This window comes from Dromiciops gliroides, chromosome 1, assembly GCF_019393635.1.
Source record: "Dromiciops gliroides isolate mDroGli1 chromosome 1, mDroGli1.pri, whole genome shotgun sequence".
NCBI lineage: Eukaryota > Metazoa > Chordata > Mammalia > Microbiotheria > Microbiotheriidae > Dromiciops > Dromiciops gliroides.
The window spans coordinates 51868648-51896264 of record NC_057861.1 but is presented as its reverse complement, the minus strand read 5'-3'; the positions used below and the strand labels follow the sequence as shown (position 1 = coordinate 51896264).

At 39.5% G+C, this 27617-nt stretch overlaps 1 protein-coding gene across 2 annotated transcripts in view; it reads left to right on the top strand.

The window, feature by feature from the left end:
- Positions 1-27617, top strand: part of LOC122735443 (semaphorin-4E-like) — a 60005-nt gene that overhangs the window by 8913 nt on the left and 23475 nt on the right. For both annotated transcript variants that reach the window (XM_043976991.1, XM_043976992.1), the window contains 6 exons: positions 9037-9096; positions 11266-11364; positions 14806-14905; positions 16356-16466; positions 26093-26244; positions 27426-27601. In XM_043976991.1, coding sequence (XP_043832926.1) covers positions 11362-11364; positions 14806-14905; positions 16356-16466; positions 26093-26244; positions 27426-27601 — 542 coding nt within the window. In that variant the 5' untranslated portion in view covers positions 9037-9096; positions 11266-11361. The remainder of the gene's footprint in view (positions 1-9036; positions 9097-11265; positions 11365-14805; positions 14906-16355; positions 16467-26092; positions 26245-27425; positions 27602-27617) is intronic.

Below are 27617 nucleotides of genomic sequence, written 5' to 3'. Positions count from 1 at the left end.
CTTTTTTCATTTTTTTCTGTTATTCCAACTTTCTAGTACAAAATTACTAATACGGATATGTTATACATAATTACACATGTATATCTGATTGCTTGCCATCTCAGGGAGGGGGAGGTGAAGGAGGGAGAGAATTTGGAATTCAAAGCTTTAAATAAAAATGTTTTTTAAATTTTTTAAATAAAAGATTTGAAGATATTCAAAAACACCAAATCTTTTCATTTGTACTTTGAGTTAATAGTTTTCTTTGAAAATGATCATAACTGCTTATAGCCTCTTAACTTTCCTGTAAAAGTTTAAGGGGGCAGCTAGGTGGTGCAGTGGATAGAGCACTGGTCCTGGAGTCAAGAGGACCTGAGTTCAAATTTGACCTCAGAAACGTAACACTTACCAACTGTGTGACCCTGGGCAAGTCACTTAACCCCAATTGCCTCACCAAAAAGAAAAAAAAGAAAAGTTTAACAGCACTTTTTGTAACTTTTGACCTACTATATGGGCTTTTGCTCTCTTCTTTTCCCACATTAATGTAACAGTAGCATCTTCAAGGTCATTCTCAGTATAAGTATTAGCACTTGTACTGCGCAGGCCACTGACTGTGAAAAAAGAGGATAAATGAGATAATGTGTTTTATCCATAAACTAATTGGTAGAAACTACCAAGTATAATCCCATGTAACCCAGATAACAGCGTCCTGTGTTTAAAGCTGCTGAGAATTTAAATGTTTGCCAGAACCGAGCTGTCCAAAAGAACAATCATGAGCTTGAGAAAGACTGTCTGTGAGCCCAGAGATTATAGGCCTGCATACAGAGGGTGCCAAAGCACATCCTGATGTCTCCCCAAAGTTGGTATTTTTTGCCTAATTTTAAAAGTTTGTATTTTAAGTAATGTTCATGGTGAATTCAATAAATTAATCTTACTTGAGTTTTAGTTTTTCATTTTATGAATAAAAATAGTGCTCTTTATGACTGTGTTCAATAAATGTTTGCCTTTAAAAAATAAATTAAATTCCACTGGTGAACACTAAAGAAATGTGCTATTTACACCTGTGTTAAGGTACCACATGTACCTTGCGGAGTCCAAATTGCCTAAACCTTTCAAAGACAACTGTAAGGTGAGACTCCACAGATCAACTATGTTAGAATAGAACCTTTTTCTCATTCTGGACTTGACTTACTATCTGGACTTCTTCACCTGCTTACTAGCAGGTTTGCCCTTCCCCCTCTACCCTTCCAGTTCCTTTTTAGATAGTATCTTTCCCAGGTAGAATGTAAGCTCCATGAAGGTAGGAGCTGTATTATTTATTTATATTTATATTCATAGCACATTGCACAGCACCCAGAAGATAAAATACTTCTTAAGTACTTAATAAGTGCTTTATTTATCTAATGAGCAATTCAGCCTCAAACTGTACTGATCATAAAAACCTGCTGCCTGTATCCCAAATAGATCATAAAAAAGGGAAAAGGACCCACATGTACAAAAATATTTATAGCAGCTCTTTTTGTGGTGGCAAATTGAGGGGATGCCCATCACTTGGGGAATGGCTGAACCTGTGATAGTATAGGAATGTAATGGAATAATATTGTGCTACAAGAAATGATGAGCAGGCAGACTTCAGAAAAACCTGGTAAGACTTAAGTGGACTCATGCTGAGTAAAGTGAGCAGAACCAGGAGAACATTGTACACAGTAACAGCAACATTGTGTGATGATCAGCTGTGATAGACTTGACTCTTCTCAGCAATACAATGATGCAAGACAATTCCAAAGGACTCATGATGGGAAATGCTCTCCACATCCAGAAAAAGAACCATGGAATCTGAATGCAGATGGTACCATACTATTTTTACTTTTTTATTGTTTTTTTTTCTTTCTTGAGGTTTTCCCCTTTTGTTCTGATTCTTCTGTCACAACATGACTAATGTGGAAATATGTTTAACATTTTTGTACTTATATAACCTATGTCAGATTGGTTGTTGTCTTGTGGGGAAGGAAGGAAAGAAGAAAAATTTGAAATTCAGTCTTATAAAAATGAATGTTGAAAACTATCTTTACATGTAACTGGAAAAATAAAATACTATTAAGATTGGAAAAAAAAAAGAACTGCTGCCTAATAAGATCATTTCTGTTGAAGATTTGTGACTTCCTACCCTCCACGGGTATAAAGCTTCTGAGACAAGAGACTCTTTCTGGAGGGAGATTGTATTCCAATACCTTTCTCAATCATCTTAGGGCCCAGCCAGCTATGTGGCATTCTTCAGTAAACCCCATCTACAGTAAATCCCATAAATCAACAATGCATTGGGTTCTTTCCCTTTTTAAAGAGTAGCTCAGTGGTAATGCTTATCACCTAATGGCCTATTTAGAGACTGTTTGCTGACAAATGTTGAGAAATGGTCAGTCTCTGAAATAGCTTCTCAACTTAGGCCACAGAACAAAATTAACTTATTAGAACAAAGGTCAAAACCAACAACAAGGTAGAAGAAAGGATGGAAATAAGAAGACATGGAGTACAGTTGCAACGGTTCCAACCTATCCTATTCAAACAAGCTGTGGGTACTTAGACATGGATAGAGGAAGAGACAATGACACAGTCTATCAACATTTCATATAAGGAAACTGCCGTGAGGGGCTGCCAGCAGAGCCTAATAATTGCCTTATCCAGAAAACACATGATCTCCTTGCCAGGTATATTCAGGAACAACACTGGTTTGGAATACAAACAAATTTGTGAAATCTTATGAATAAGAGTGGTGAGAGATTATGAGTGGAGAAGAAAACAAAGCTTCAGAAAGCTTAGTAGGAGACCTAGTTAGACCAAATCATCACAAAAGGATTTGTAAGTGAGACTAGGAGGATGCTGCTACACAAACCAGAAACGGAACTGAGGCAGCACAGTTTAGTGGATTGAAGGGGGGAAGGAAATAAGCCTTCATTAAATGCCTACTATGTGCCAGGCATCACCCTGAGTACTTTACAACTATTATCTCGTGATCCTCACAACAACCCTGGGAGGGAGAGGCTATTATTAAACCTATTTTACAGTTGAGGAAACTGAGACAGAGTTGAAGTGACTCCCCCAGGATCAGATAGCTAGAATGTATTTGAGGCTAGATTTGAAATCAGTTGTTTGTGACTATAGACCCACCACTCTATCCACTGAAAACCCAGCTGCCTCATAAGTAAAGTGCTAGACTTGGAGTCGGGAACATCTAGATTTGAATCTTAGCTCAGATTCTTAATGATTGCCGTTCAAAACCCTTTATAACCTTCTACCCTCACACATATCTATACTCCTTACATCTTCTACCCCTCTCCCCCAGCTAGATTGCACAGTGCTGGGACTAGAGTCACAGAGATGAGTTCAAATCTGACTTCAAACACTAGTGTGATCCTTACCATGTCATTTGACCTCAGTCTTCCTCAATTCCCACAGCTATAAAATGAAGATAATATTAGCACTACCTTCTAGAGTTGTTGTGAGGATGGAATGAGATAATATTTGTAAATTGTCTAGCACAGTGCCTGGTACACAGTAGGTGCTTAACAAATGTTTATTGACTGACCATATAAAATCATCTCCAATTTATGTTAAGATCACTTAAGATTCATAGATTCAGCCACAGAAGTAACATTTAAAATCATCTTAGCAATATCAGTCAAGATGTGAAACAAGGAGACTATATTCTAAAAAAAATGAATATTCAAAAAAAGAAATTGGGACTGGTCATGTAGTAAGAATCATTGATAACAGACTGAAAGAGTACTGCAGTGATAACTTGTGAAATTTTTAAAGATTTACAGAATAGGCTTGTATGGAACTGTCACCTCCATACATTGAAATACACATTGAAAGTATCATAACTTTAGAGCCGGAAGGGATATTGGTGGTCATCTAGTCTGACTCTCTCACTTGACAGAGAGGGAAACTGGGACCCCGAGATGTCCAAGAGCTTTCCCAGGGTCCTGTTGGTAGTCAGTCACTGAGCCTGGGTTATCAAATTGCTGATCCAGAATTATTTCCACTGTACCACACAGCTTCTTTGGTATTTTAGACATCATGGGAACCAAACCACTTATTTTACAGATAAGGAAATTGAGGCCCAGAAAGGAGAAATTACTTCTCCTAAGTGACACAGTGAGTAAGTGACAGAGTTTATCATTCAAGCCCAGGGAAAAAAATTTTAAATCCAAAAAAATTTAAAAATTAAAAAACAAAAGATTCAAGCCCAGGTTCTCTGACTTAGATACTATGGTACCCATATGCACATCAATGAAATCACAAATTTGTTGAAATGTTATGGTACTGGGGGCAGCTAGGTGGCACAGTGGATAAGCACCAGCCCTGGATTCAGGAGGACCTGAGTTCAAATCCGGCCTCAGACACCTGACATTGACTAGCTGTGTGACCCTGGGCAAGTCACTTAACCCTCATTGCCCAGCAAAAAAAAAAGAAAAGAAAGAAAAGAAAAGAAATGTTATGGTACTTTTTAGTTGGTTAAAATTTTAGGCTGCTGATGTTAAACACACATACAAATTATAACCTTCACTGAACATCTGATCCTTCATTTTATCCATAAAACTAGAGATGCATTAGTTCTTTCTTAACTTCTATGATCTGTTCATCAAACATTTAGTATTTACTCTGTGCAGAGTCCTGATCCCTGCCCTCAAGAAGCTCATAACCAGGGGCAGCTAGATGGTGCAGTGGTTAAAGCACCGGCCCTGGATTCAGGAGTACCTGAGTCCAAATCCAGCCTCAGACACTTGACACTTACTAGCTGTGTGACTCTGGGCAAGTCACTTAACCCCCATTGCCTGCAAAAACAAACCAAAAAAAAAAAAAAAAGAAGCTCATAACCAAGTAGGGAGGGAGTGGGAATGGATACTTCATTATTAGAAAAAGTAAACTGACTTAAGTACACGAGAGAACAAAATGTTCTGGTGCTTGAGGACAAAGGGTGGGAAGAGATCACTTATAGTTCAAGAGTTAAGGAAAGCTTTGTAGGGGAGCTGATATCTGTGCCAAGCATAGGTATTATTTGGCCCTAAAAAACCAGGTTCCTTAGTGGTTCTATCGCTATTGTGGATTTTCTAAAAGCTGCTGTTTACTACCTTGGGCCTCTTTGTATTAAAATTAAAGAATTTAAGTTCCTAGGACAAAGATAACTAACAGTAATGGAACTAGCCCTAGATAGGGTTATATCACTGACAGGGGCATAGTTCATACTGATAACCAAAATGAGCTGTGCAGGGAAATTATTTTTTGTCAACAGACCTTTATTACTTAGAAACAATACCACCATGAAGGAAAGTCTCCCCACCCACCCAGAGGTTAACTTTTCTAGTATCAGTATCAACAATGCCAGTTTCTTTAATTTTGGAGTTTAAGGGGGCAGCTAGGTGGCGCAGTGGAGAAAGCATCAGCCCAGGATTCAGGAGTACCTGAGTTCAAATCCAGCCTCACACACTTGACACTTACTAGTGACCCTGGGCAAGTCACTTAACCCCCATTGCCCTGCCCCCCCCAAATTTGGAGTTTAAACTCAAATCAACAAACATTAAATGCCTACTATGTGCCAAGGTCTATGCTAAGTGCTGGGGCTTCAAAGAAAGATAAAAACAGCCCCTGCCTTTAAAGAAGTGGGGGAGAAAAAGTGACAATCATGTACAAAAAAAGGACATATACAATATAAATTTGAGTTAATCACAGCGGGAAGGCACAAAGCCTTTTCTAATTCCTTTCCAACTTCTAATGACATCCTTCCCTATTACCTTGCATTTAACTACTTGGTATTTGTATTTATTTATTTATACATATATAGGCATCTGCTGTATATATTTACCTATGCACTTGTCCTACCCATTAGAATCTATGCTCCTTGAGAATGGATTGTTTTATTCTTTGTACTTGTATGCACAGTGCCTACTACATAGTTTATTTCTAAATACTCAGTGATTGATTTATTGATTCCATTTGGGAGATAATGGGAAAGTTTTTTAATTTCTCTTAGTCTTAATTTCCTCTCATTGAAAATAGAATGAAAAATGAAGTCAGCGTTATGTAGTGGAAAGAACCTAGAATTGGGATCAGAAGACCCAAGTTCCATTTGGCATTTAAAAGATTTACAGAATAGCTTTGTATGAAATTGTCACCTCCATACATTGAAAAACACATTGAAAGTATCATAGCTTTAGAGCCGGAAGGGATTTTGGTGGTCATCTAGTCTGATTCTCTCACTTGACAGAGAGGGAAACTGGGACCCCAAGATGTCCAAGAGCTTTCCCAGGGTCCTGTTGGTAGTCAGTCACTGAGCCTGGGTTATCAGATTGCCGATCCAGAATTATTTCCACTGTACCACATAGCTTCTTTGGGATTTTAGACATCATGGGAACCAAACCACTTATTTAAAAAAAAAAAACTGTCAGGGCAACCAGGTGGTGCAGTGGATAGAGCACCAGCCCTGGATTCAGGAGGACCTGAGTTCAAATCCAGCCTCAGACCTTTGACACTTACTAGCTGTGTGACCCTGGGCAAGTCACTTAACCCCAATTGCCTCACCAAAAAAAACCAAAAAACTGTCCCATTATAATGGCTGTAGCACCTAGTCAGTGAGTCACTGACCCTCTCTAAGCCTTCGTTTCTCCATCTATAAAAATAAAACTAACATTGCTCACGCTACTAACCCCACAGGGCCATGGCAAGGAAGATATTTTGTAACCTGCAAAGTGGCTACAAAAATGTGTTAACATCTTCCTGGTAACTTGTCACAACATGGAGGTAACCCCTTATTCTCAAAAGCAAAATACAATTTCTAGGAAGTTCCTGCCAAACATAAGGTTTCCAAGAACAACCTCACCAAACTCTGGGAGGCTTGTCACCACAAGATTGTCCAGCTACACCTGACCTTTTTGTTTAGACATCTAGGTGGCACAGTGAAGAAAATCACAAAACCTTGATGACTCTGTTAGTACTACCTCATTGGAGCCCTCACTGCTGTAAGACAATCCTACCATACCTTCCTTATCAACTCACTAGCCCTCTTAACACAGCAGCTCTTTTTTTTTTTTTTTTTTTGGTAAGGCAATTGGGGTCAAGTGACCTGCCCAGGGTCACACAGCTAGTAAGTGTTAAGTGTCTGAGGCCGGATTTGAACTCAGGTACTCCTGAATCCCAGGGCCGGTGCTCTATCCACTGCGCCACCCAGCTGCCCTGCGCCACCCAGCTGCCCCACAGCAGCTCTTATAAACCTTTTTAAATTCCTCCTCAGTCCTCTTATAGCTCCCCCTCTTAGCTGAGTACTTTGCCTCATATTTTATTGAAGAAGAAAAAAGGCCATTTGCCGAGAACCCCCTCTTCTCCCCACCTCATAACACATCAGCCTTTTGTCACAATCTGTTCCTTCACCCCCATCTCACATTATGCAGTGTCCCTTCACCTTGCCAAGGGAAACCCCTCTGTCTGCTCAAGTGATCCCATTCTATCCCAGAGTATTTGCTCTGTAATCCCACTCTCACTCATCTTTACTCTGTCCCTGCCTACTGGCTGCTTCCCTAGTTCATGCAGAGATGCTTATATTTTCCCTATCCTCAAAAAACCCTTATGGATCCATCCCTCCCCACTAATTATCTTCCTATGTTCTTCCTGCTTTTTGTGTCTATAATCCTTAAGGTCTTCTATAGGAGGTACCTCCACTTCCTCTCCTCTCCTCTCTTCTCATTCTCTTTCACTCTACAATCTGGCTTCTAACCTCATTATTCAACTAAAACTGTTCTCTTGAAAGTTACTAATGATCTTAGTTATCAGATCTAATGGTCTTTTCTCAGTCCTCTTGACTTTGTAAAGCATTTAGCACAGTCGTTTTCACATAGTAGGCACTTAATAAATTCTTGACATCCTTACTCCTCACTCTCAATCCCTGATATCCAAAGTGTTGTGAAGTCCTATTGATTTTACTTTCCCAACCTCTCTTGAATACACTCCTTCCTCTCTGCTACACTGCCACCACTCTGGTGCAGGTGCTCATCACTTCATTCCTGGACTATTAAAATAGCCTGCTGGGAGGTAGTCTGTTTCTTCTCACCCCATTTCAGTCCATCACCCACTCAACTGTCAAAGTGATTTTCCTAAAGTGCAAGTCTGACCACGTTACCCCCTACTAAATTCCAGTGGCTACCTATCACGTGCTCCAGGATTAAACAGAAAATCCTTTGTTTGGCATTTAAAGCTCTTTATAACACACACACACACACACACACACACACACACACCCCTACCTTTCAGGTCTTCTTTTAGCTTAAACCCCCTCTAACAAGACACTCCATCTCAGCTCCAGGGCATTTTCTCTGGTTTCCCCCAAGCTTGGGATGTTTTTGTTCATCTCCATCTTCTGGCTTCTCTGGCTTCCTTCAAGTCCTAAATAAATTCCCACCCTCTATAGGAAGTCTTTCCTCTTAATTCCAGTGCCTTCCCTCTCTTAATTATTTCCTATTTGTCCCCTATTGGCCTGTTTATAGTTGTCTGTTGTCTCCTCCCTTAGATTGTGAGCTCCTTGAGGGCAAGGCAAGGTCTGTCTTTTGCCTTTCTTTGTATCCTCAGTGCTTAACACAGTGCCTGGTACATAACAGAAGCTTAATAAATGTTTGTTGACTAACTCTGGGTAGAGACTAGAACTCAGGAGGGCCTGAGTTCAAATCCTAGACATTAGCTGTGTGATCCTGGGAAAGTCAGTTAGCCTCACCTAACCTCAGTTTCCTCATCTTTAAATTATGGACTCAAACAAGGTAATATTTGTTAAGCACTTTGTAAGCATCACATAAATGCTAGCTATTATTTATCAATAGCCACTCATAAAGCTGTCTGCTATGGTTGGGGGGGGGGGGAGGAGTGTGCCTTCATGGAGGGAGGAACACCCATAATGAGATCGTAAATCCTTGAAGTACTAAAATAGAAGTGCGAGCTAGTGAGTTACTTTTTGTCTTGTGTTAACAGATGGGGAAAGTATATGAAACTGTAACTGAGTATATTTTGGGATTTCAGGTGTATTGGTTTGCCACTGAAGATCGGCGGCTGGAGTGCATCCGTAGAGGGAAAGACACAGTAAGTTACTAATGTTACTAAAAAAAAAAAAACGAGCAGGCTTTTAAACTACTTTTAAAATCTACTTCAGTTTCTTAAAATATTTTATATCAATGCAAGTGTCTAATACTATTCCCTAACTCTTTCACACTAATCATTTTCCTCTAAATTTTCAGAAACATGGCCTTATTCACTTCATCCACACTTTTATATGGTACCAAATGCTGTTGCTAGGTGGTGTACTAAGTATTTGTTTTTAAATGTTTTCTTTTCTGCTTTTGCTCACAGGTTCCCAGGCCTGGGAAATGCCCATCCTTCAAGGCTCCCCTTGAATTTCTTGTCCAAGCCTTCCCAGCCATCTCCAGCCCACACTAATGCCTCCTTCCTATAAAACTGTGGGATGTGGTATTTTGGAAAGAGCTCTGGAGCCAGGAGCCAGGAGTCTAATCCTGGCCATGCTTCTTGGTGGCTGTGGGACCGTGAGCAATTGACTTAGTTCCTCTGGGCTTCACTTTTATCTTCTTTAAAATGATAGGGCTGAACTGATCATGGCTGAGATCCCTTCCAGCTCGGACACCCTGTGATTCTATATTACCTTGGGTATTATCCCAGTTAGCTCATAATTTTGAGGCCTACTCAAGACAGTGCTAGACTTGGAGTCAGGAAGGCCTAGGTTCAAATCCTGCCCCTACCACTGACTGTGTGGCCATGGGCCAATCATTCCAAACCTCTGAGCCTCCTTTCTAAGTACTGCCCTATAGAGCTAACCCCCCATAGGGTTGTTATCAGACTCAAATGAGTGCATGTGTGTAAAGTATTTTGCAAAATTCAGATCACTCTCCATGGGATACTTATGGTTATCTCATGCTTCTCTTCAGTTTGGGGGAGATTTGTTAGCATGGGTACTCTTTCCACTGTCATAGATCACAGTATTTCTACAGTAAACAGCTTCAAGAGTTGCTGTGACTGAAAAATACATCACATGATAGTCAACTTAGAACAAGCCTTTCTAGACTTAGCTCAGCCCAGGCTTGCAGACAACTTTGAGCCCACCTCTGCCTTCCCAGCTTGTTGTGGCACCTGCTAGAATTTTACTTCTACTGGCACAACTCTCAGAAGCTCCAAACTTCAATGCCATATCTTGGCATGCAGGTTTTGAGGGCATGGATTAGGGGGCAGAAGGAAGTGGTGTGATTCTTAGAATGTTCTTTAATAAAGCACCAGCCCTGGATTCAGGAGGACCTGAGTTCCAATCCAGCCTCAGACACTGGACGCTTACTAGCTGAGTGACCCTGGGCAAGTCACTTAACCCTCATTGCCCCGCCCCCCCCCCAAAGACTGTTCTTTAATATTTCTAGCATTTAGGCCTCATCTTCTCCTCTACAATGCAAACTTAAGGACAAAAACCCTCAGCTGCTTCAATGTGTTCTCCAGAGTACCTACCTGTGTACAGGGTGCATTCAGTACTTACTGATTTCATTTGTTCTTAGTGAACATGGTTATACAACTCAGAACACATAAAACACCTTAATTAACTGTATAGTTTAGCAGCTGAAATGAGTGAGTCCATCAGAAGATTAGTCCATAGTGGTGAGATGGCTGTAAACCACACCATGAGAATTGATTGACTAAACTAGAAATGATCTTCTTAGAGAAAAGTAAGACATTTAAAGGAACTTCATAATCATCTTCAGGCATTTGAAAGTCTCTTCTATGAAGAAAGACTGAGTTTACCCAGTTTGGCACCAGAGGACAGAACTAAAATGATTGTGAGGAAGTTGCGTAGAAGCAGATTTTGACTTAATGTAATTTTAAAAAATGCCTTCACATGGAGAGCTGTTCAAAAGTAGAATGGTCTGCTTAGTAAGTTCTCCATATCTGTCAATCTGAAAAGGATTTTAGGGGTCATGGAGTCCAGCTCCCTCATTCTGAAGATGAAGAAATAGGCCCAGAGATTGGAAGTGATTTACCCAAGACCACACAGTGATGCAACTTTGATTTGAATTCAGGCCCCCTAACTGCAAAGCCAATGTTCTTTCCCTTGTTTGGGAGGTTGTTGGAGAGATTCCTGTTCAGAAAGGATTTGTATACAGGGAACCCTCAGAGTACCTTTCCAGAACTGTGATTCTATGACTTTATAAGATTTGGAAGTATTTATTGTGAGTGTTTGTTTTTCCCTCACTGTTTTAGATACAATGTCGAAATTATATCCTCCTCCTCCACAAGATAAATGATACAACTTTGTATGTTTGTGGGACCAATGCATTTCATCCAGCTTGTAACACCATGGTAAGCATTTGGATGGGCAAACTGTTGGTTTATTAAGTTTTGGAAAGTGTCTGTGCAGCTCATGATTTTTTGCCATCACAAAATCAGTGCAATTGTCCTTATTTCAGTCTTCAGACTTAGGTGTCTTCCAGCTTGTCATCCTATTCCACAAATCCGGTTCATTGGTTCTTAGCATTGTCTCTCAGTTCAGTCCCTTTTATTCCTCATTAGGTCAAACCTATGTAACTGCAGTATAATCCTTCCAAGTAGTTTCCATTCCTCCAGTCTCCCTTCTAGCCCAGACAATTCTACAAAGTTAGCAAACAAGTAGGAGTTGACTATGCACAGAGCACTGTGCTGAGTGCTAAAGGAGATAGATACAAAGGCCTTTATGTCAATTATAGTCTACTAGGGCAGGGCTTATTAAACTTTTTCCACTTGCAACCCCATTTTCACCTGAGAAATTTTTACATGACCCTGTGATAGTATGCTCAGTGCAAAGTGAGCATGTGTGTTCAGAACCGAAGTTTTAGCAATCTCCCCCCCCCCCGCCCCGCCCCTCACCCCCGCATTCAGTTACATGGCCCCATAAGGGCTAGGTAGGTACTATAGAGGAACACATACACAATCTTCAATGATTTCCTCTTCCTGTTCAATGACTATTTCTCTCAAATAAAATGCAGAGTCCTCAGCCTGGTTTTTCATCCTTTAAAATCTGGCTCCCACCCACCTTTCCGTTCTCATTTCATATTATGTCCCTTTACACACCCTGTTTCAATAAAACTGAATTGTTGTTTCCTGTATACAACATCCCATTTCCTGCCTCCATTCTTTTGTACTCTCATGGTTAGAATGTACTCCCTCTTCACCTCCACCTCAAAGACGCCCTAACTTCCTAGAAAGTTCAGGTGCCACCTGAGACATTGAGGGCATTCTAGGTGTAGGGAACAGTAAAAACAAAGATATTGAGGCCAGAAAGTGTGAGTCATGTTTGGTGATTAGTAAATGTTTGTTGTAGTGTTGTCCTCTTTGGCCGTAGCATAGAATATGTACAAGGGAGACATTACCTAAGGCCCCAAACATAGGGAGCAGCCCACTGTGGAGTGTTTTGAATGTCAAGTTAAGGAGTTTGAACTTGATTTGGTGGCCAGTAGGAAGTTACTCAATCCCTTAATCAACGAGTTTTGATCTCTATTCCTGTTATATTCCAAGCACTGCTAGGCCATAGGAATACATGTACAGAAAATGAAACAGTCCCTCCACACAAGGAGCTTATATTCAAGTGGGGGAGACAAGAAGTACATATATTAATTTAAATTGAGTAAATACCATTCAATAAAAAATACAAGGTAGGGAGAGAGGGCACTGGCAGTTGAGGAGATCAGGAAAGGCTTCATGAAGAAGACGGTGCTTGATCTGCATCTTGAAGAGAGGTGATATATGAGATGGAAGTTAAGGAGGAAGGGCATTCCAGTCAGAGGAGACAGCTAATGCAAAAGCCCAGAAATGGGAGATGGGGGAGTATCATGGGCAAGGAACACAGAGAAGTCTAGTGTGGCTGGTTTGCAGAGCGCAGGAGACTGAGTAGTGTCAATGAGGTCAGAAGGATAGGTTGGAACCAGGTTGTAAGGTCTTTAAAAGCTAAACAACAGAGTTTATATTTTATCCTCAAGGCAATAGGGAACCACTGGAGTTGATTGGGTATGGAGGTGACTTGCGCAGCTTTTAAGACTGAATCCCACTATTTCTATTCAGCCAAGAAGGGCTATGCACAGTCACACAGATTCATTCATGCCTTTGCTCAAGCTCTTCTGCCCCCCAAAAAGTCTTCCCTCCATGCAAAATGTGCCCTGACCGAACCCAGTTGATATCCCATCTCTCTGAGAGTCTTCCCTAGCTATGCTGCCTGCCAGTGTTCTTTCCCTCTCTGAATTTCTCTAGTACTTATTGCATCCACCAAGGGATGTTGGCTCTCCCGTGGGTAGAAGGCACCACCATTCCTCCAGATTTCTATATTCATAACCTCAGAACTACCCCCCACATATCCAGTGAGTTGTCAGGTCTTGCCTTCACAACACCTCTCGATTTTGATGCCTTCTCTCCCCTCACACAACTGCTACCTTGGTTCAGGCCCCCATCACCTCTTGTATCCATTATTGCATATCTAATACCTGGTCTCCCTGGCTCAAGTCTCTGCCCACTGTGGTCCACCCTCCCCACCCTGCTGCCAGAGTGATTTTCCTTAAACACAGATCTGATCATGTCATTCCTCCAGTCTACTTGAGTGGCTCCCCATCAACTCCAGACTGCCCCAACCTTTAGCCTCACTATACATTACTCCTCCTCCCACACTCCACAGTCCAGCCAAACCTGTGTTGTATCTATTCCTCACACAGGATACACCACTGCCCATCTGCACACCTGGAAGGCTCTCCCTCATCATTTCTGCCTCACAGAATCTCTCTCTTCCTCAAGATGTGGTTCAGGCATTCCCTTCTCCAGAAAACCTTCCCTTCAACTACTAGTGCCCTCCCTATCAAACTACCTTGTACTTAACTATTGTGTATTGATTTGTAATCTACTCTCTTTATGTTTATTCTCTGTGTATTTATCAATGTAGTTCTGTCCCCGTTAGAGTGTAAGCTTCTTGAGAACAAGGATTGTTTCATCTTTGTACTTGTATCCAATCCCACAGCATTTAACACAGTGTCTGGCACTTAACAAGTATATAATAAATATTTGTTGATTGGTTGGTTATAATGTGTATACCTTATTTCTCTAGCTAAATTATAAGCTCTTTTAAGGTAGGGTTCTTATATTTCCATTGTACCTACTCCTCCATGAGACTTGCTGAGTATTCAACACATAGGGTTGAACTCAATGGTCCCTTTGCCCTAAACCTACAAACCTATTATGCTTACAGCCATGTGGGCTAATAGAAAGAGCACTGGATCTGCATTAGAACCTGGTTTTACATCCTTCTTTTATTATCTTTGTAACTTTGGGCAAGTCTCAGACTTTTGGGGAACTCAATTTTCTCATATGTATAATGAGGAGATAGAACTAAATTTGCTCTAAAGGCCCTTCCTGCCCTAAATCTTACCTTCTTTGGCTTTAGTTACCTTATCTATAGAAAGGAGATGACTGGGGGCAACTAGGTGGCACAGTGGATAAAGCACTGGCCCTGGATTCAGGAGGACCTGAATTCAAATCCAGCCTCAGACACTTGACACTTACTAGCTGTGTGACCCTGGGCAAGTCACTTAACCCTCATTGCCCTGCCCCCCGAAAGAAAGAAAGAAAGAAAGAAAGAAAGAAAGAAAGAAAGGGGATGACTATCCTTGTATTACTGTCAGGACCAAAGGAACATATATGTGAGGGGGCTATGTACCTTTAAATCTCTGTGGATGGATCAGTTGTATTTCAGACAGTGCCACAGTCTATTTCTGATGTTTGACCCAGGTTATCAACAATACAGAGATGCATTTAGAGGGCAACGAGAAGGAGAGCAGAGGGAAATGTCCGTTTGATCCCACCCTCGAGTATAGCTCCATATTTGTCGGTATGTTTTCTTATTGTTACTGTCCCAAGAACCAGACCATCCAGACTTAAGTTTAAAAAAAAGGGAGGGGGCAGCTAGGTGGCACGGTAGATTTTAAACCTCACAGGTTGACTTTGGCAGAGAGCAGGCTTAGACAAGTAACACCACTGCTCATCCAGTTAATCACAGCTCTAAGGTATACTAGTCCAGAAGGGGTTGATAATTAATGGCCAAATTGGATTTCTTCTCTGAAATGTGGTTTATATCATAGTTTTGGCTTGAAATATACAAATAGGATACTAATAGGAATAAAATAATCAGATTTTAAACTAAATTATATGAAGCATTTAGGATATGTTGCAGCCTGCTCACTTCTGCAAAACTTTCTGAGTTCTAAATAGTTAAACTTCAGTCAGATCCCAAGTCCATGAAGCTCCTCCAAAAGTTTCAGAAATTATCCCTGCCCTCCCTCCACCCCCAGTCAAAGGTCATACTATTGACATAGTTAAGAAATATCTTATTTTAAAATGATAAAGCCATCCCATAATATTCCTTAAAGGAATCCAACTTTGTTACTATGAGGCAAAGTCAACAATATGGCTTCTGAGAGTGAAAAAAGTTTCATAAGGGATGAAGACACAGGAAAGTGTGTGTGTGTGTGTGTGTGCGTATATGTTAAAATGGTAAGGGAAAGGAAGGGAGGATTGTTGGTAGAAAAGAACCTCACTTTTAATTGTTAAATTTAATCATTTAAATTACAATTCGATGCTTCCCTGTTATTTATAGAATAATTTTAGGGAGGACATCATAGCTATCTCCAAATATTGAAGAATAATCACATGGAAGACAGAGATTAGATTTACTCTGTTTAGACTCAGAGGGAAGAACTAGAAATAAGTGGGTGAACAAGCAGTTATGTGTGGGGGTAAATTGGAAGGGGAATTCTAGGAAGACAAATTTTGGTACTATATAATGAAAAACTTCAAACAGTCAGAAGTGTCCAAAAATTGCAGTCTGCCTTGGAAGAAAGTAAGTTACCTATTTTTGAAGCACTCCAGAAAGAAACTGGATGACCACAGTTTTGAGATATGTTGAAGAAATTCCTGTTTAGGTAGAGATTAAGCTAGATGGCCTCAGTGGTCCCTTCTAGTGCCAACTCTCTTGTATTCTAAGTCCAAATTCCTCATATTCCTGGATTTCATAGAAAGCCCTTCTACCTCTGGTACTCTGTTCTTTTGTCCCGCCCATCTCTGACATTCTTTGCCAATAGTTTGTCAATAGTTAATTCTAAGGTTCCTTTTAGCTCTTACATTTCATATTTTATGTTTTAAGATCTTTTCTAATCTAATACATTATGACCTCTTTTTCCTGGAATTTATCCCACAAGTTTTTACTGTTCTGATGAATTTTAACTATTTTTATTGTTTTAGTAAATATTTTCTATACCTTTGTTTTCCCCATTTATTCACAGATGGTGCACTTTACTCAGCTACTTACAACAACTTTTTGGGAACTGAACCTATTATATTTCGAGGACTAGAAAATCATTTAAGGACAGAATTCAAAACATCTTGGTTGAATGGTAAAAGACATTTACTCAACTTATTCTAGCACTTGAAGTAGTTCTATCCAAGGAAAGTAGAACTAAGGACAACATGTCTTTGTTTAAATCTGAACTGCATTGATTATTTTCACTTTCTATGAATTTTGGAATCTAATTGTACAAGATAATCCTGTGAGATTCTTTGTTCTGTTCTCTCAGAAATTTTGTGTTCTATGTCAAAAGGTTCTTCTAGTTTTAATCTTCTATATGCCAAGGTTTTTTCCAAGTCAATAAGTTAAGTCAACAAGCCTTTATTAAGCTCTTACTATGTTCCAGACACTATGCTAAATGCTAGGGATACAAAGGAAAGCAAAAACCGTCCCTGTCCTCCAGGAGCCGTTCTAATGGGGGAGGCCGCTCTGTACTGGTAAGTTTTGTGCAGTGTAAATTGAATGTAAACTGAAAGGGAAGGCACTAGTATGGAGGGAAACCAGAAGAAGAAATCTCTTGCAGAAGGTGGGATTTGAGATGAAACTTGAAAAAAGCCAGGAGGTAGATAAAAGAAGGAAGAGCATTCCAGGCATGACATACTGCAAGAGAAGAGGCATAGACGCAGGAGATGGATCATCTTGTGTGAGGAATAACAAGAAGGCTGTTGCAACTGGGAGTAAGATGGAAGAAGAATGGAAGAAAAGAAAGGGGGCCAGGGTAGGAAGGGCTTTAAAAATAGGATTTTACATTTGATCTTGAAGGTAATAGGTATGCATTGGTGTTTATAGAGTTTGGGGTTGGGATGACATGATCACACCTGGGCATTAGAAAGATAATTGGCAGCTGAATAGAGGACACAGACTGGAGTGGAGAGATACTTAAGTGAAACCAACTAGAACACTGGTACAGTAGTCTAGGCATAAGGTGAGGAGAGCCTGCCATAGAGTGACAGCTGTGTCGGCAGAAAGAAGGGGCAGAGAGAAGAGAAATTTCTATGGTAAAATCAAGAGTAGTTGGCAATGCAGTGGATATGGGTTAGTGAGAGAGAGCTAGGTTGTGAGCTAGGGTGACTGAGAGAACAGTGGTGTCATCATAGTAATAGAGAAATTTGGAAGAAGAGAAGGTATGGGGAGAAAGGTAATGAGGAGGGGAGGAGCCAAGATGGCAGAGCATAGGCAGCAACTTAGCTGAACTCTTTCAACATTCCCCTCCAAACAATTTTAAAACAAAACCTCAAATCAAATTCTGGAGTTGACAGAGCCAACAAAAAAGGCCAAGGTAAGACATTTTTCCAGCGCAAGACAACTTAGAGAGGTTGGCAGAAAAGGTTTGTGACACCAGGGTGGAAGTTGACATGGAGCACAGTGCGTAGCACGACAACACTACCCCTACAGCACCAATAGTAGGCCTTGGAAGTAGCTGTGACAGCAGCAGCAACTTCAGGAGCTCTCAGCCCGTAGGCAGTAAAGGAATTGGAAAACACCACAAAGAGATTAACAGGGAACCCTTTGCTGTCACTGCATGCAGGAACCAATAGTATTGCCCATACGCTGTTCTGGTTCTTAGTTCTATTTCTTTTACGGGGCAGTGAGGGTTAAGTGACTTGCCCAGGGTCACACAGCTACTAAGTGTCAAATGTCTGAGGCTGGATTTGAACTCAGGTCCTCCTGAATCTAGGGTCAGTGCTTTATCCACTGCTCCACCTATCTGCCCTCTGGTTCTCAGTTCTAGAGTAAAGAGGAACACTAGCACTTGTAGCCACAGGGGTTCAGAAGCCCTGGTCACAGTCCCAAGGCAGAGAAGAGTGTTCATGGTTACTCACAAGGGAGAAGGGGCCTTAGTCTCAAGGAGAAAGGCAAAAAAGATCACTAGAACTTACAACCACAGGAGATCAGGGGACATGTTCATAGTCTCAGGGCCAAGAGGATCATTAGCACTTGTGGCTACAGAGGAGCAAGGTCCCTTACTGGGTAAAGACCAAAGAAGAGGCCAGGAGGGTAATGACCACACCTTTTATTGGATCATAATAGGTTAGAAGAACTGAAAGTATACAGACCCCCAGAACTATCTCTAAAAACAGCAGCACAAAAAACCTGAAGCTTGGGACGATGCCATTTCCACCCCAAGAGCAGAGCACAATTTTAACATAAGAATAAAAGTTAAGAAATAGACTGGGGAAAATGAGCAAACAGCAAAAAATAAAAATTTTTTAAATCTAACCATAAAAAGCTCCTATGGTACAGGGGAGATCAAGACACAAGCTCAGAAGGAAAATATGTCAAAACAGCTACAAGAAAAGCCTTAAAGACAAACTGTAAAATGGACATAAGCCCAACAAGAATTCCTGGAAGAGCTCAAAAAGAGAATTTAAAAATCAAAGAGGAAATAAATAAATAAATAGAGGAAAAAAGAAGTGAGTAATGCAAGATAATTGTAAAAAGAAAGTCAATAGCTTGGTAAAAAGAGGCACAAAAAATACTGAAGAAAACAATGCCTTAAAAAACAACACTGGTCAAGTAATAAAAGGCACAAAAATCCACTGAAGAAAAAAATTCCTTAAAAAGACAAATTATGGGGGCAGCTAGGTAGCACAGTGGATAAAGCGCTGGCCCTGCTTTCAGAAGGACCTGAGTTCAAATCCAGTCTCAGACACTTGACACTTAACTAGCTGTGTGACCCTGGGCAAGCCACTTAACCCTCACTGCCTCGCGCACACACACACACAAAAATACAAATTATGATACCATAAGCAAATTAAGGGAGTATGGAATCATTTATCTGTCAGACTTATGGGCAGTGGAACAATTTATGACCAAAGACGATATAAAGAATAATATTAAATGTAAAACAGATCATTTTGATTATATAAAATTAAAAAGCTTTTGAACAAACAAAACTAATGTAACCAAAATTACAAGGGAATTAGAAAACTGGGAAAGAATTGTGCGGGGGCAGCTAGGTGGCTCAGTGGATAAATTCCCAGCCCTAGATTCAGGAGGAACTGAGTTCAAATCTGGCCTCAGACACTTGACACTTACTAGCTGTGTAACCCTGGGCAAGTCACTTAACCCTCATTGCTCCACCCCCCCAAAAAAAGATTTTTTGAAACAAATATCTCTGATAAAAGCCTCATTTCTCAAATATATAGAGAACTGCGTCAAATTTATAAAAATACAAGTCATTCCCCAATTGATAAATGGTCAAAAGATATAAACAGTTTTCAGACAAAGAAATCAAAGCTATCCATAATCATATGAAAAAATGCTCTAGATCATTATTGATCAAATAAATGCAAATTAAAACAACTCTGAGGTATCACCTTACACCTATCAGAGCAGCAAATATAACAAAAATGGAAAATATTGGATGTTGGAGTGGGTGTGGGATAGTTGGGACACTCATCCCCTGTTGGTGGAGTTGTGAAAAGATCCAGTCATTCTGGAGAGCAATTTGAAAATATGCCCAAAGGGCTATAGAACTGTGCATACCCTTTGATCCAGCAATACCACTGCTAGGTTTATATCCCAAAGACATCCCCAAAAAGAGAAAAAGTCCTGTTTGTACAAAAATATTTATAGCAGCTCTTTTTGTGGTGGCTAAGAATTGGAAATCAAGGGAATACCCACCAATTGGGGAATGGCTAAACAAACTGTGGTATATGATAGTGATGGAATAATATTGTGCTATAAGAAATGACAAGCAGGATGATTTCAGAAAGGCCTGGAAAGACTTCTCTGAACTGATATATAGTGAAGTGAGCAGAACCAAGAAAACATTGTACACAGAGACAGCAATATAGTTTGAAGAACTTTGAAAGACTTAACTATTCCCAGCAATGCAACGATCCAAAACAATCCCAAAGGACTATCAATGAAACATACCATCCATCTCCAAAGAAAGAACAGATATTGATGGAACACCAACTGAAGCATGCTATTTTTCACTTTCTTTCATTTTTTCTTTTATTCAAGTTTTCTTGTACAAAATGACAAATATGGTAATGTTTTACATAATCATGCATGTATAACCCATATATGATAGTTTGCTGCCTCAGGGAGGGAGGAGGGGAAAGAAAGAGGGATAAAAATTGGAACCCAAAACTATAAATTAAAATGTTTATTATTTTTAAAAAGACAAGTTAGCCAAGTGGGGAAATAGGTACAAAAGCTGACTGAAGAAAATAATCACTTAAAAATTAAAATTGAGCAAGATGATGATAATAAATCCTTGATATATAAAAGAAATCAAAATCAAAAGGATGAAAAAATAAAAGAAAATGTGAACTATCTCACTAGAAAAACAACTGACCTAGAAAATAGATCATGGAGAGATAATTTAAGAAACACTGGGCTTCCTGAAAACCACAATCAAACAAAAAACCTAGACATCATATTTCAAAAAATCAAGGAAAATGTCCTGATATCCTAGGTCAAGGGTAAAATAAAAATTGAAAGAGTCCATCCATCACCTTCTGAAAGAAATCCCAAAATGAAAACTCCCAGGAATATTATAGACAAATTCCTGAGCTCCCACATCGAGGAAAAAATAATGCAAGCAGCCAGAAAGAAACAATGTAGGTATTATTGAGCCACAGTCAGAATCACACAAGATTTAAGGGCTTCCACATTAAAGGAGTGGAAGGCTTGAAACATGATGTTCTGGAAGGCAAAGGAGCTAGAATTACAACCAAGAATAACCTATCAAGCAAAATTGAATATAATCCTTTGGAGGGAAAATGAATATTTAATGAAGAGAAATTTCAAACATTCCTGATGAAAAGACCAGAGTTGAATAGAAAATTTGCCTTCCAAATACAAGAATCAAGAGAAATGTAAAAAGGTAAACAGGAAAGAGAAATCATAAGGGACTCAATAAGGTTAAATTGTTTACATACCTATATGGGAAGATGGTGTTTATAACTCCTAACAACTTTTTCATTATTAGGACAGTTAGAATGAGTAGACCAAAGGCAATGATGTGAGTTGACTATGATGTTATGGGTTGTTTTTTTTTAATGAAGGGGTGAGAAAGAGGGATGTATTGAAAGAAGGAAGAAGGGAGAAGGAGAATGGGGAAAATTAACTTACATAAAAGAGGTTTCCAGGGAAGAATTTTTACAATGGAAGGGAAAATGAAGGGGGATAGGCAATACTTAAACCTTACTCTCATTGGAATTGGCTCCAAGAGGGAATAACATGCATATTCAGTTGGGTATAGAAATCTATTTCACCCAACAGAGAAGTAGGAAGGGAAAGACATACAAGTAGGAGTGGAAGGAGAGAGAGAGATAGAAGGGAGGGTGGAATAAGGGAGGCAGTGGTCAGAAACAAAACAGACTTTTCAGGAAGGACAGAGTAAAATGAGAGAGAAAGATAAAGAGGAGGGAAATAGGATGAAAGGAAATACAGTTAGTACTCATAACTGTAAATGTGAATAGGAGGAACTCACCTATAAAACAGAAGTGGATAACAGAATGAATTAGAAACTAGAATCCAACCATATTTCATAAAAACACACTTGAAACAGTAGAGTAAAAATAAGGGCCTTAAGCAGAATCTATTGTGCTTTAGTTGAGGTTTTAAAAAAAGTAGGAATAAGGGCAGCTACGTGGTACAGTGGATAAAGCACTGCCATTGGATTCAGGAGGACCTGAGTTCAAATCCAGCCTCAGACACTTGACACTTACTAGCTGTGTGACCCTGAGCAAGTTACTTAACCCTCATTGCCCCACGTATGCATAAATAAATAAGCAAACAAATAAATAATCACAATTTTTTTTTAAAAAGCAGGAATAGTAGTCATGATCTCAGACAAAGCAAAAGCAAAAATAGACCCAATTAAAAGAGATGATCCAGGAAGCTACATTTTGCTAAAAGGTACCATTGACAATGAAGTGATATCAATAGTAAACATATGCACCAAATATCATAGTGTCCAAATTATTTCCCTCAAGTTTTAGTATTATTTTTCTTTATTTTGTTAAATATTTCCCAATTACAAGTAAGAGGATTTTTTTTTCTTTTTGGTGAGGCAATTGAGGTTAAGTGACTTGCCCAGGGTCACACAGCTAGTAAGTGTCAAGTGTCTGAAGCCAGATTTGAACTCAGCTCCTCCTGAATCCAGGGCTGGTGCTTTATCCACTGTGCCACCTAGCTGCCCCTCAAGTAAGAGAGTTTTAAACAATCATTTTTAAACTTCTGAATTCCAAATTCTTTCTCCCTTCCACCCTTCCTTGAAAAGGCAAGCACTTTGATTTCAATTATACATATGAAGTCATGCAAAATATAATTCTACATTAGCAACATTGCAAAACAAAACACAAAATAATGAAAATAAAGTTTTTAAAAAGTATGCTGCAAAATGCATTCAGAGTTCATCAGTTCTCTCTTTGGAGGTGGATAGCATTTGTCATCATGAGTTCTTTGGAATTGCCTTAGATCATTGTCTTGATATGTGTAAAGAAATTCACTAGGTTAATCAACTCCTGGCTGGCTCGCCAAAACTGTGGGGACCAATTTTTAATTGGGGAGTGTTAGCTAAGTGGCTCACTGCAATATTGGGGCAAGGAAGGAGACAGCCTTTCTCAAAACAGAGCAGGATTTATTTAACAAGAATGAACTTAAAAAAACCACACAAACAGGATCAATAGGATCAAGGGAAATGAAATAAAATGGGGAAAGGGAAATTATACAATCTGAATAACACCACTGCCCAGGAATCAGCTGAGAACACACAACAGCATCCTGTCACCTTCCAGCTTAAAGCTAGAATGGTGGAAAACCTCCTCTCTTCCCAGCAGACCTCAGGCTGACCACACACAGCCCCCAGCCAATTGGCTGGCTGCTCTGACAGTCACATGATTTCCCTCACTAGGCTTCCAATCATTATAATTTTGCCAGGCCCATGTAGGCGTCAGTGAGTGGTGATGAGTGAGGTGCCAGCACCATGGCAATGGCTACAACCAGTGGGTGGAGCACTGTGCCGTTTGCGGAGCCCCAGAGGCCAGTGTGCACACCAAGGTTTTTTTAAAAAATTCTAGCCAAAAGATGGGGTCATAAAAACCTCAAATAACAATTCTTTACATAAGAGTAGCTAAGTTTCACAGTTGATCATTATATAATACTGCTGTTATTGTATACAATGTTCTCCAAGTTCTGCTCACTTCACTTTGCATCAGTGCATATAAGTCTCCCAAGGCTTTTCCAAAACCACCCCCTCTATCACTTCTTATAGCACAGTAGTACTCCATCACAATCATATACTAAAACGTGTTCATCCATTCCCCAATGATGGACATCCCCTTGATTTCCAATTCTTTGACACCACAAAAAGAGCTGCTATAAATGTCATTGTACATATAGGTCCTTTTCCTTTTTCTTTGATCTGAGATACAGACCTAGTCGTGGTATTGCTGGGTCAAAGGGTTTGATAGCCCTTTTGGCATAGTTCCAGATTGTTCTCCAGAATGACTGGACTAGTTCACAACTCCACCAATAGGGCATTAAGCATTCCACTTTTTCCATATTCTCTCCAGCATTTTTTAATTTTCCTTTTCTGTCATAAATGGCTGAACAAATTTTAGTATACAGTTGTGTCAGAATACTATTGTGCTATGAGAAACAACAAGCAGCATGGTTTCAGAAAAACCTGGGAAGACTTACATAAACTAATGTAAATGAAGTGAGCAGAACTAGAAGAACATTGTACCCAACAACAGCAATCTCATATGATGATCAACTGTGAATGACTTCGCTATTCTCAGCAATACAATGATTCAAGACAATTCTAAAGTAAAGGAAAAATGCTATCCACTTCCAGAGAAAGAACTGATGGAATCTGAATACAGATTAAAGCATAATTTGGTTGCTTTCATTGTTTTTATTTATTTTATTTTATTCTGGAGGGGATTTTTATAACATGGATAACATGGAATTTTTTTTTTGCATAATTTTACGTGTATAGTTGCCTTCAAGGGATGGGGGAGGGATAGGAAGGAGAGAGAGAAATTAAAATGCAAAACAATTTTTAAGAATGTTAAAATCAATAAATAATGATTTTTTTAAAAAAACAAGGAGTTCACTTTTGGAGATGTTGAGTTTAAGAAGTTTACAGGATATCCAGTTTAAGCTATCCAATAGATATTGGAGAAGTGAGACTGGATTTTAAGAGAGGTTAGGGATTTGAGAATCATTAGCACAGAGATGATAACTGAATCCATGAGAGCTTATGAGATCACCAAGTGAAATAGCATAGGATGAGAAGAGAAGAGAGTCTACACAGAGCCTTGTGGAACATCTATAGTTATTGGGCAATATCTGGATCAAGATCCAAGAGAAACTGAAAAGCAGTCATCTAGGAGTAGAACCAGGAAATAGCAGTGTGTCGTAAAAACCTAGAGAGGAGAGATCAAGAACAAAGTGAAAATGTGACGAACTACAGAGAAGTCAAGAAAGATGAGAATTGAGTCCACTAAATTTGTCGATTAAGAGATCTTCAGGGGCAGCTAGGTGGTGCAGTGGATAGAGCACCGGCCCTGGATTCAGGAGGACCTGAGTTCAAATCCGGCCTCAGACACTTAACACTTACTAGCTGTGTGACCCTGGGCAAGTCACTTAACCCCAATTGCCTCACTAAAAAAAAAACAAAAACAAACAAACAAACAAAAAAACAAAAAAAAGAGATCTTCAGTAACTTTGGAGAGAGCAGTTATGGTTGAATGAGGTCAGAAGATGGACTTCAGAGTTAAAAAGAAAGTGAGAGGAAAGGAAGTAGAGGTACTGATTATAGATTATATACTTATTATGGAGTTAGCCATGCAAGAGAAGAGAGTTGTAGGACAATAACAGGGATGGATGGATCAAGGGAGGGGTTTTTAAGGATAGAGAAGACATGGGAATGTTTATAGGCAGCCAGGAAGTAGCAAGTAGATAGAGAGAGGCTAAAGAATAGTAAAAGAATAGGGATGCTAGATGCTAGGAGGGGAAGAATGGAATAGGTTCACTTGCGTAGATAGAAGGGTTTGCATTGACATCTCTTTGTGTGAAACAGGGATGAAGGAGGAGGTAGTGGCAGAAATAGCACATCTGTCTGAGTGATGTGAGCTGAGGGAGAGGGAAGAAGGAACTCTTAGCGAACTGACTGTTTTTTCAGTGAAGTATGAAGAGAAGTCCTAAGCTGGAAAGGTATAAAGGGATGGCTTGGGAGTTTTGAGGAGGAATGAAAAGGTTTGGAAGAGCCTCTTTGGTAAATAGGGGAGTGAGTCAATTAGGTATAATCTAGTTCAAACATTTTATGTTCTGATCTTTTCATTTCCTTTTAATTCTGATATTCTATTCTTGAAGGTTACTTGCAATTCTAGCATTCTATACAAATTTATATTTTTCCAGAGTTGTAAGACCTTAAAATTGGAGGAGAGATCACTTATACTGAGGGATAACAGGGAATACTCCATAGAGAATTTGGCACTGGAGTTAGGCATTGAATGATGGGTAGGATTTCAAAAGCAAGAAATGGTTGGGGCAGCCCCCAGGAATAGGAAACAGCATGAGCAAAAACCCAGAGACAAGAGAGTGTGGGACAGTATCAAGGAAAGGTAAATAGTCCATCTGTTTTGGCTTCACTTCCTGGGTTGTAATAAAATTTGTACAGTAACACATGTGGCTTCTTTGTTCCAGAGCCCAGATTTGTTCATATGGATTTAATACAAGAGAGCGAGGGAAATGCTGATGGAGATGATGACAAAATTTATGTATTCTTCACTGAAACAGCTATCGAATTTGAATTCTATGAGAAACCTCTAGTTTCAAGAATTGCTCGTGTCTGTAAAGTGAGTAATTGGTAATGAAGCCATTTTGCTTATTTGTACAGAGAACAAACTTGTGTATGGAGCAAGCAAAGAACATCCTGAACACAGAAGTTGTATTCAGTTGATTCATGATGATTTGACTGATCCCTAGGCCAGTTCATGCTGTAAACAAAGAACACAGAGAAGCATACACCCAGTCAGTAGTCTTTCATGATAATATAGCTAAGACATAATAGCCAAACCCTTCCACAGAGCCCTCAAAACCTTCTCTTGTGTCCTTCTGGAGGGTAAAACAGAGGAGAGAGGATGGAAGGAGAAGGGAGGGAAAGATAAGACAGAAGTAAAAGGAAAAGAGAGGAGATTCAGCTAGAAACTCTGTTTTTCTCCTTTCCATTTATCGCTAACATTATTCCTATGAAAATAACTCCACCCCCTACTCCATATCATTATTTCATATAACATCCTCTTTTTGTTTTATCAGTTAACATTGTTGTCATATCATTGTATGTATAAGCACAGAAAACCTAAACGTTTTTCATTATTCCAGAAATTGAATCATTCACAGATTCAGGCTTATGCAATGGGGAATGGGAGGGGATTCATCATCTGTTTCTTGATGTTTTTGAGCACATCGTCTATGTCAGTGGCATACCAGGAAAATAAAAGATTCTTAGTTACTAATTTTTTCCCATAGAGCTCAGTGTTAATTAAAGTCCTATAGTTTTTGTTCTCATTCTTCAGCATATGTAGCCACTGGCAGGCCTTGTTACCTGGAATCTAGTTCTGGTTTTACCACCAAATCTCCGTGACCTAGAACAGGTCACATCACTTTTCTGGGCCTCATTTTCCCCTCCTACAAAAGAAGTTGAATTAGATGATTTCTAAGGTCCTATCTTGTTCTAAAGTCCTCTGGTTCTGACTTAGCACTGTGCCTTTCCCAGTCATCTTCCATTCTAACTCATTTTTTGGTCTTTGGGGTCATTCTTTATCTTGGTTCCAGAATTTTGATTATTATTGGGTCAGGCAAATATATTCCTTCTGCCTAAGAAATTTTAAATTGTACTATGGGCTAGGATAATAGTACCATTGAATTTGTGTTTGTGTTTGTGGTTTTGTTTGCATCCAAACATTTTATCATCTTCCATTGTTATTCAACAATAATCTTTGTTATCTCTGAGTTGGGCCATTTTTTTTTCCTATAGGGTGACCTTGGAGGAAAACGACTGTTACAAAAGAGATGGACATCATTTTTAAAAGCCAGCCTCATCTGTTCTCTTCCAGAGTCAGATTTCCACTTTAACATTGTTCAGGATGTCTTTTTACTTAAGACAGGGAACTGGAGAGAAACTATATTTTATGGGATTTTTTTGCAGCAGTGGTAAGACATAGAGCTT